This window comes from Rhea americana, unplaced genomic scaffold (assembly GCF_003343005.1).
Source record: "Rhea americana isolate MKP2758 unplaced genomic scaffold, rheAme1 scaffold_61, whole genome shotgun sequence".
Classification (NCBI taxonomy): Eukaryota; Metazoa; Chordata; class Aves; order Rheiformes; family Rheidae; genus Rhea; species Rhea americana.
Genome location: NW_028186768.1, coordinates 2,003,614 through 2,013,969, shown reverse-complemented (window position 1 = coordinate 2,013,969; position 10,356 = coordinate 2,003,614). Strand labels below are relative to the sequence as shown.

The 10,356-nt window shown below is 48.1% G+C and overlaps 1 protein-coding gene across 1 annotated transcript in view; it reads right to left on the bottom strand.

Moving 5' to 3' along the window:
* Positions 1 to 10,356, bottom strand: part of ASTN2 (astrotactin 2) — a 350,711-nt gene that overhangs the window by 134,989 nt on the left and 205,366 nt on the right. Inside the window, exons 15-16 of the mRNA XM_085320071.1 lie at positions 10,103 to 10,207; positions 7,876 to 8,055 (exon numbers count right to left, since the gene is read on the bottom strand). Of these exons, the coding sequence (XP_085176197.1) occupies positions 7,876 to 8,055; positions 10,103 to 10,207 (285 nt within the window). The remainder of the gene's footprint in view (positions 1 to 7,875; positions 8,056 to 10,102; positions 10,208 to 10,356) is intronic.

Below are 10,356 nucleotides of genomic sequence, written 5' to 3'. Positions count from 1 at the left end.
TTTTTAGTACCAGCAGGCACCAGAGTTCATGTTCATCATGGCTTTGGGCCAAATGAAGCACAAAACTGCAGCTGTGTGAACCAAGGCCCCCATAGTGCTGCTCTCCTGGCTGATAAATACATACCTCAGTGTGGTGCTGCTCGCCTAAAATAGTTTATTGAAGAAAAGATGCATTTAAATAGGACACAGTGGTAGAGTGTTAATCTGCCACAGATAATAGTTACACTGCAGTGCATTTATTTGTTGCTAACAACAAAGTAGTTGCAAATTTTGGGGCACGACAGACAATATAAAAGCTGATTTTTACAGTGGCTGCCACGCTACAGCGAATTGTTTGCTATCTGTGCTACCACATATATGCAGCAAGTGATTTTTTTTTTTTAAGAATTTTTTAAATTATTTTTAGTGAAATAGCAAAGTAAAATGGGCTTCAGAGCAGCAGGCACTCCAAGCAATTGTTTGGCTTAGAGGGTTTCTGAACAAGCACTGAGAACAGAACTCTTTGGGGTTGATTTTTATTCTCCTTGTCTCCCTGTTCTGTTGAGCCAAAAAGCTGAACAGGGCCAGCATTAAAAAAAAAAAAAAAAAAAAATCCAGCTGTGTGATGGAGTTGCACCCTGACCAGGGTAACTTCCTATTTCTGTTGCTGTAATTTGCTGGAAGAAGCTTGTGGAGAGGGGAGCAGGTGCTAAGAGGGAATTATTAGCACAGTAGATGGTGGAAGACACTGAGGGAATTTAAAAATTCTACTTCTCTCTTGAGCTGCTCTGTGTATTTACTAAGGCTACCAACTTCCACGTAATTATTTATATTCTCAGCGTCTTTCTTTTTGGGTGGGAGGGGGGAGTTGCCTAAGGTATGTAACAGCAATTTGGGCAGCTGATTGCATCTTGTATGTATGTTTTGGGGAGATGACTACTATTATTGGCACCTTCTGCAGTTAATTACATTGTAACTCAAGGCATTTTTCCACTATTATGGTAATGGCAGTTCCTTTCCCTCTGATCTCTTTTAAACATCTCTCCTATTCCCAAGAACTGCTTCAAGCAGGAAGCTACCATGGACCTGAATAACTGAAGCAATATTATCTATGATAATATGTACCTCTGTCATATTCTGTTCCAATGGAATTTTTTTGCAATAAACATCACATTAGTAGCAAGAATGTTTCCTGGAGTGCTTAAATGGTCATAAAGCTGGTCCAATAAACTGACTGTGAAGTTTGTCACCCCAGTCGATTGCTGGTTATATAGTTTAAACAAAGCCTCTGTCGTCTGTTCCCCGCTCAGAGATTCAGAGAAAATAACACTGCTTCGTGATGCATTCGTGGGCCAAGATACTGGGACTGGTGCCTGGGTGTATGTTTAGCCGGCAGCTGTTGTTCTATTCTTGGGTTTCAGACAGAAAAGGGGAAGAGAAGAAAAACTGTTGTCTCCAGCCTAGGGTATGCACTTCCCCTGAAAAAGCTGAATAGGGACTGAGGCGATTTTGGAGTGCTGTATTTCTTGCAGTGGTCCTCCCCCCCCCCACACACACACACTGTTGTGATCATCTGCCAAGTGAGATAAAATGGAGTAATTAAGAATTGTGAWGAAGTAGTTTGGCGTCTGCTCTTTACCTGGAGAAGGAATGCGTCTGGTTAAAAGTGCGTGTTTGATTTTTAAAGGTTGTGTAATAAAGGAAAAATTGATCCAATTAAAAGTGCATTGCAAACGACTCCTTTAGTTATTAAAAACACTTCATCTCCTCCCTGTGGTGGCAGATTGTTTTTTATGGCTGGTGGGAATTAGACTTGCTAGCACAATAGCTGCAAGACCCCTTTTATGCTGTCAGGATGTGGAGGATAAATCTGATCTCTTTGGCAGGTCTAACGTAACTTTATCTAACACTTCTCTACCCAACTCATAAACAAATACTAGAGTTTCTTACATCCATTCACACTGATAGTCCCATAAGGCCAATGTCTTACTTCTCACTGTAGCTGATACCTGATGTTTAAAAGGCCTGGTCAAAATTCATTCTCACGCAGTGCACTTAGCAAAGCCTGCTTGGGGGCTTGTCTGAACAGCTGGGGTCAGGGTTGCGGTCCTCACGTCACTGACTCATTTAGGCACTTTCTGGCTCAGTTCTGCTCCCCCCGCCCTSCAGAGGTGACATACTTTGTTAACAGAATTCACAGGGCTGGTGATAGTGGATAATTTGGATAAATACTGCAAAAAAAAATTGTTAGAAACAGCCTATTCATATGGAACCAAAAGAGAGCTAAACAGTTCGCCACTCAGCTTTCAAAGGCACCAGTTTGTCATCAGCATGTACAAGGTCTCTTCTTTCTCTGTTAGCCAGCTCCGTCTGCTGATCCGGGCGACAGTTTTTAYTACTTGTGCTCATCTCAGGTGACCTGAAGCAGCTCTTTAAACAGCTATGAGTTGCGAGATTATCAAGTGTGTACGATCCTTGCAGAATGACTGCCGCGCCAGCACTGCTAGACCTACCCTGCCATTTTGCGGAAAGGTATGATTTCGTAGCGTAGAGGCAACCAAGCCCTGAACAGTTGCTCTGCTCTRAAATCAACAGCCACGGTTTCAAAAGGGAGGAGAGGGGAGAGAGACTTTCTTAATCAAAGGGGGCAGAGCTATGAAAACAAAAATAAAGCCAGATGCTTTGAGTCTTTTCCATTGTATGGCTTAAGTGATTTTTCTGGGTCATTACTCAATGTGAGGATTTAAAGTTACTTCATTTTGCACAACTAATTACTCTACTTGCCTGGATTACAATGAGCAGTGCATAAGGTCACTTAGGAGACTGTTTCACAGCACATATTTTAAACTAAATTTCACAGTAAGCAGCGAGACTGTTTTTTCCTCCTCTGAACAAAATGTCAAAATCTGAGGTTTTAAAATAAATATAATGATAGAAACCACATGCTGTAAGAGTGTTACAMAGCTATTGTAGTCATTATTTATAGGAACACATCTCAAGGACAGTGAAATTCTATRTACTTCTGACCAAGCAGAGCAAGGTATAAGGGAAAGGAATGATCTCCTTTAATAAATGCAAAACTTGCCTTAAAGCTTTATTAATGCACCTGACTCTGTCTAGGAATTGGAAACTAAAGGTTCCCAAGGACTAGTTCAATCTTAATTGTGTTATGGTGGTACCAGACCTAGAGCGAGATAAATTAGACCTTGGAAGGACAGAATGGTCCTATAGTCCCTACTCTGAATAATATGGACTGCTATTTTAGCAGAACTCTAGGCTGTATCCTTAATATGGCTTATATTTTATAAAGTTGTCCAAACTGCTGAGTTCACAAGAAAGCCTGAAAGCATAAACACTGTAACTTCTTAATAGTAAATACAACCAATGACGTGATCCAAGAGAAGGTAAGCAAGTACAACCATACTGAGCAGACTGATGGGCAGAACGTCTTAGCTAGTAGGACAGGACCTCTTCAGAATAAGCAATCTGTTAGTTAGAGGAAAGGTCTTTTACATTTGTTGCAGYCACTTCCCACGGTCAGTTTGTTGAGTCCCAACTTGGCTAGATAACCTCGGCCAGGAAAACTCTATAGAGATCCGCTCCTCATAGCAAATGCAGGAAAAAAAAAAAACAAAACAGTTGCTCACCAAAGACCTAACAACGGACTACYGCAACGTAATGTCTTGATTGTGGCCACACATGCACAGCACACGCCAAGCACATACATACTCCTGCTTCTCTAGGCAACCTACTCCCGGTTCCCACCGTGACACACAGGAGAAGAGCGCTCTCAAAGGAGAGGAGTGTTCTCAAAAAACAAAAAAATCTTTTCCAAGTTTTCCCAGGTGGAGAACAGAAGTCTCCCACACTGAGGTTCAGCCAGTCTGCACAGTGCGAAGGAAAAGCGTTGTCATTCACATATTTGACAAGACGAGACCCTCTGCATTATCACTGATAACATCTCCATTTTCTCTAAGTGTGGGAGCACTTACAGACATTTGTTCTGCATTTTGCGTATCTCAGTGGGAATGAGTGAGCTAGAGCGGCTGTTGGAAAATTCTGCTGAGGCTGTCAGATTTTGCTGTCAGAGCAGCTCTTCCCTTTTCTGGCTCCCCCTTTCCCCAGCCAGCCAGACCGAGTGGCCACAGAGCAAACAGGMCTCTAATGCACCTTTGCCAACATAGTCCCTGGCAGGTGTATTTGCTGGACAGAGAGATCCCTCTCTTTCCTCCTGTACGTTTTGTGATGGTGTCTTAAATGCAACAGGAGGTGGCACGGGGCATCACGTTTGCCCCAGCTGCCAAATGAAGATGTTCACACAGTTGATGCAAACTTAATGAGGTGCCATCAGCATTAATTGCTAGCCTCAGTGGTGGAGAAAACCCATGCAGGCTCCAGTGAAACAGATCAATGAATGGGTCGATCTCAAGGTTCCCGCTCGGAGGCCCCTCCAATGAGTTACAAGGTTGCTAGGTTATGTAAAGCCAGAGCCAAACCGATGCTACAAAAGGGCCTTTAATCACGCTAAATGAAATAAAATCAGGGTTTAGTTTTGTTGGCTCACAGGCTAGCTTGGTTTCTAGAGGGGATACTGGGGAAGGCAACCTTCCAGCCTTTGCCTGAGGCCTTGACGGAGTGCAGAACTGCGTGCAACAGCTCCGTGGAAATTCCCCCCCCGCCAGGCCTCCAGGCGCCTCTGACGCTTGTGTACCTGCAAACCTTTGCGAGTGGGGAACRCGGCTCCATCCCCCTCTGAGATGCTGTGCCTCTACCTCCCAGTGCTCCTCATAACGGTTCCCATTCGCAGCCTGAGCAGGGGGGCTACAGTGCTCTTCTTCCCCCCCTGCCCCCTCCCGAAGCAATCTTGCTCCTGCTATATTAGGGTCGATGGGGGGAAGCTTGTCTGGTTCCTGCCCGCAGCACGAGATTTGTCTCTGCCGCAGCACACACCTTATCTGCTAGCAGGAGGAAGAGATCGTTTAGCACTTCTGCGAGCAGAGCAGACTGCAAGCAGTCAAGGTGTTTGCAGCATGCCTGTCCCAGAGGGCTGGCTGAGCGCAGGCAGTGAGAAGGGACAAACTCGCCGCTAGCCCTGGAGTGAACCAGATCCGTTTCCCTTCCATGTGGCTGAAGAGATCCATATGCGAACACCTACACACACGTCAAGGGCTCTTGTGACGGCTCCCTTCTGCAGCCCGCGAGCGCAGCATTCAGGCTCTTCCAGCATCGGCAAAGGGCCAGCGTCTGGCCCAGCAGTTTACAAGAAGTCAGACTGCCAGCGACGCAGTTTCATGTTTGAGACAATGTTTTCAATTAGGGCTCGACGCACAGATTGTGCACTTTATTGGCAGAGGCCTCCTCCTGAGGCCTACAGATTGATTTATGAAGTTGATTAAAATATTAAAATAATTTTGTGCGATGCTGCAAACATGCCACAATGTGCATTTTTATCATTTTTGGTGCCATTCCAATTAGCTCAAGTCTCCCCCTTACCCCCTCCTCTTTTGATCTGCTTTGTTTGCTAACAAATTACAGTTATCCTGGCTTTACTTTTGTATGTATTAGAGATGATGCACGTGTGCTTTCTCTACGCCGTTCTGAAATGGGCTGGCTAGCAGCGGGGAGCACGACAGGCGAGAGCTGTTTCTGGGTTGAGAAAGTATCCAGAACAGTCTAGCTAAAGCTATTTATTCAGATCCTCCTTATGTCACTGGTAAATCGTGAGTAAATCAGCGGAGGAGCTGGGAATAAAATCCATCTATCTTCGCCAACAAGCTCTTTCTTTTAGCTAACTGCATTCTTTTCCAGAAGAGAACCTTGCGTTTCCCAAAACTCCCTTCTTATCTCTCCGCATAGCCACACAACCTCCTCCTAGGTATCTTCAAGAGTCTTAAGCATCTTCAACGTGTTTCCAGAGCATTGGAAAGTGCCATTTATAGTGCTTGTTCCCTTCATCATGCCGATGGCCCCCAAGGTCAACCTCCCAGAGCCCCATGCTGCAGACAGACTCATGCCCAAGGCACAAGCACAGAGATAGCACCTGGTGCCTAAAGGCAACACAGTGAGAATTTAAACACTTATCTTTGAGCATTACCCACAAAATCCCTGTTTGGTCACTGGGAGGCCTATGAGTCCATTGGTGGCCTTCACTCTGCACCCCTAAAGGGAGGTGGAGAAGATCTGCTAAAATTGCCACCATAGCAGCTAAGCTAAACACTTGCAAATGATATGACCATGTCCCAAATCCTTCCCAACGTGTGGTTGGAAAAGATGCTCTGAACACACCTGGCATGCATTGACAGCGCCGCGTTCGGTACTGAGGATCCAGCCACAGCCATGCGACAGTCATGGGGTAGGCACAGCTCCAGCCACATGTGCCCGTGCTGTGTGGGGAAAGGGGAAGCCGAAAGCAAGCCTTGGATAACTGCAAACCATGCACTGAAAAGGAAACTATCTGGGTGAGGCWGTGTCAGCAAGACGCTACTCCACTTCAGGCCCTGTGGTTCCCTGCAGCACCACGAGCTTTCGCTCTGGACCTCCGAGAACTGAACCCATCCCTGTGACGCGCACAAGGCAGAGGGCTCAGAAGCACGAGACGTTTCACAAAAGGGTCAGGATGTTGCCACTGTTCCTCTCCCCATAGGCCTTGACACCATGCTGGTGAAATAGGGGCGATGCTACCCCCAAGCTCGAAAAGCACCAAAGCACTGCTTGTGCTATTCACCAAACAGAGACCTTTCTCATTTACACCCTCTAATGCTGGAGTAACTCAGTCTCTCCAGTCCCTCTGGATTTGAATTAGCCCCACTGGGAGCGGGAGCTGCCCCAAGCCTCCTCCCCACCRACACGCTTGCAAAGGGATTCCAGGGAATACGCTTGGATGATTAATTACGTCTCAGGCACGTAAACAACACACCTCTGCAATGTTTTCTCCTGCTAAATAGGGGCATTGCTACRGCAAACTTCATTTATCATTATTTGAAAACAAACCGAATGAGTATGGAGTGTCATAAATACGCTCACAAGAAGAGCAGCACTGGGTAGACAGACAAAAAATAACTGAAAAGCACCGAAGAGGCTGGTGGGAGCGTACTCCTGGCTCTGCTGGATTGCACTAAATTAGGCCACTCGCTGCAACGCACGCAAGGCAGGATGAAAGTGCCTTTACAGTCTCTGTTACTGTGAATCCTACGGTACRTCCAAAGGACTGACAGAAACATCAGAGTCATTTTTAACAACAAAATATCAAGCCAAAGGAATATCCCAAGTTCCCTGGAGGAGAGAGATGAACGGGCAAATGGAAGGCTACAGCAATAAGGGAGTTTTTATAAACATAACCTAATTGTATTACTTCAAAGTCCTGAAGTTTATTGCCCTGTTTAATGATGTGTCTCATTATTTATAGTGTAGCACAACAAGTCTGCTATTGATTTAATACACTTCCTTAAAGACCATCATTGTCACAAGCAATAAAACGAAGCCATTCCGAGACAGCACAATTATGTCACATCTATCTAAACGGACCCAAATCACCCAGGGCGTTCCGGGGCCACCGCAGTGGGGCCGGGAAGTGGCCGACGAGGGTCACGGCGTGTTCGGTTCAAAGCAAGAACGGCAGCTCCGGGGACGGAAGGAGCAGGCGTGCGGCTGCTGAAAGGCAGCGGCGGGACGGGAGGGTTCGCCCGACGTGGGAGTGCTGCCTGCGGACCCGTGCAGCAGTCGCGTGCTGCTGGGCCTTTGCTTTCATCCCAGGCTCCTGTCTGCTCCCGCTAAYGGAGGAGGGACTACCTGGAACGCGCGCACTGCCCGGAGAAAGCGGCTGACCCGATGGAAAATGGGAATAAAAAGAGCTGCGGCAGCATTTGAGTCACTCCCTGTTTCCTCTGTTCTCCTTACCTTTCTGATACTGGAGCCAGAGCTGCTGCTGGACCTTCTTGCTGGGGAAGTGGATGGTGCAGCTGAACTCGGAGCCGTACAGCGCCTCCGCGATGTAGTGAGAGCCAAACTGCTGGATGAAGGAGAGCAGCTCCTCCCGGCTGCTGTCCTTGCTCAGGATCTTGAGGATGTTTGCRAAGCCTGTAAGAGTAAAGTCTGCTGTTGGCAGGTTGGCCAGGCAGGGTTGACAGCAACAGCCCTGCGAGAAAAAAGCCCCCAAGATCCCCTGCTTAAAAYGTCCTTAAGTAGGTACAAAATGCATTTTCTCCTCTGTTTCCTTGGTGGTTTACATAATCTTTTGCTAACYTCAAAATACGTTATTTACCTCAGGCTGCAGCTTTTACGTCATTCTATGATTCCTCTTCACAAATAAACTGTCAGGGATGCACATGTGAATGCATGYGTATACATACACACACAAGCTCAGGCTTGTTTTGCAGAACGCTAGAACATAAATCAATGGCTTCTGCAGAGGATGTGCTTGGCCTTTGTTATGCAGGGATCGCAGCCGGAAAGGTTGTCCTGGTGTAAGGATGAATTTATTATAGATTGTACAGGCGGACCATCCCTAGCGTAAATACTCTGGACAACTGAYACCTATTTTTAGAACAGCTGGAGACAGCCCAGAGTGACTTGAGCAGTTGGGCTGACAGCAGTTCAGTGGATGCACCCAGGGCGGACAGGGCGGGGTGAGCTCTGCAGAGCCCCAGGCAGACAGCTTGGGACTGCACTGGAGCAGCACCACCGGCGCCTGGGAGGACAAACCCAACCATGTCCTCCAGGTGTTTGCAAGAGGCAGGGAAACTCCTACAGTAAGACCGCTATTTTGTCAAGACTAAACTTTGCCAAGAGGCTTTTCTGACCAGGACATGGTAAGCAACCTCAGCTCAGCTGCCCAGCCTTCTTGCTTGGGCCAGGATTAGGTATTTCTCAGAGAGGAGTCTAGAGTTGGACTATGTCCCGGAGCTGGGAGGTGACTCCAGGCTCGGGACGCTCTCTCCCTGCAGTCTTACACGGGGATGGAGAGCTCTTGCTGATCAGCTCTGCTTTGTGGGCTGGGTTGGGTCTGGGGGGCTTGCAGGGGTTTTGCTCCCGGAGGGGAATCTGCTGAAGCAGGAACCTGCAGTTCCGCAGGTCGCCGGAGAAAGGCCGTGCATCTGACTGGCCAAGCAGCCCGGCATCTCCCGCCTTTCCATGGGGGACCTGGCTCGTACGGATGGGYTGGGGTGCTGTGGGCTCCTCTCCCCTCCACACACAGGCACAGTTTTGCCTAGTTCGATATCGTTTAAATCGCTTGCATGGGGGACAGGGSACCGGTATTTATCCTCATTGCTCTATAAAAATGATCCATCTTGGAGGCACTGGTGACTATACAAAGCCTTGGCGTTATTTAGAGCTGGCCAGYATCGAAGTTTTTGGTCCAGTGGTGAAACTGAAAATATATTACAAGAAAATATGTCGTAGCTGTCACCAGAAGGAGGTTAACTGGCTGGTTGGTTGGCTGATTTTTTGAAGGAAAAGCTTTACTAAATAAAAAGGATGATAAATTCATTTTGAGCTGACCCCAAATACTTTGCTCAATTCCAAGGGGGTCAGTTTGTTCTGGGGCCGTGCAGCCTTTTTGTATCAAATCCTTTTTCCCTCCATTTAAAAATAGGTTGATTTTTAAATAAAAAATGCTGTTTTGAAATGGAAGGGCAGAACATTTCAGGTCGCAACAAAACGTTTCAACGTTTCTGAAAGAAAACGTGTGGTTATGCAAATGCGGCAGTGAAATGCTGTGACGTTGGCAGGATCCTCCCTCCTGCCCCTTCTTCATCTGCAACTCCTCGCTTAATATGACCMACGTTTACAAAAGCTTTGGGGGTCCTTTTGAAATCCCATTTTCCAGGAATTGCCACGCATGCGTACGTACAGCCCCGACGCGAATCCTTCCTTATCGGCGCAATCCCGCCCAGTCGCGCAAACTGCCCGCCTCGGCTTCCCTCCCGCAGAGAGGAGAGGAGGCTCCCTGCCTGCCTCCGCAGCAGCGGCGGGCGCCGTCGCTACCGCCCGAGCAGAGCCCGGAGGTGCAAAGCGCTGCAGAAACGCTCTGCACGACGGCGGGTTGYGAAGCGCGGGGTAGCGACGGGGGAGCCGGTGGCGAGAAGACAGCGTGGCCCGCTGCCGCCAGCAAGGCGGCCCTCACCTGCCGAGAGGGTGATGGAGCTGAGCTTCACTCTGTACAGGTTGCTTCTGACCCTCCAGTGCTGCACCATGGGGTAGCCCATCGCCTCGTCGTACTTGATGTCTCCTGCGAAGACAGAGCCGGAGCGCTCGGGACCGCCGATCGGAGCGGCAGGCGCCGGCRCGCTCTGAAAAGGCGCTATTGCGGCGCCGAGCGTTTCCTTCGCGACGCACGTCGGGGCTGCGAGCGCGGCGACAACAGGGACCGCGACGGCG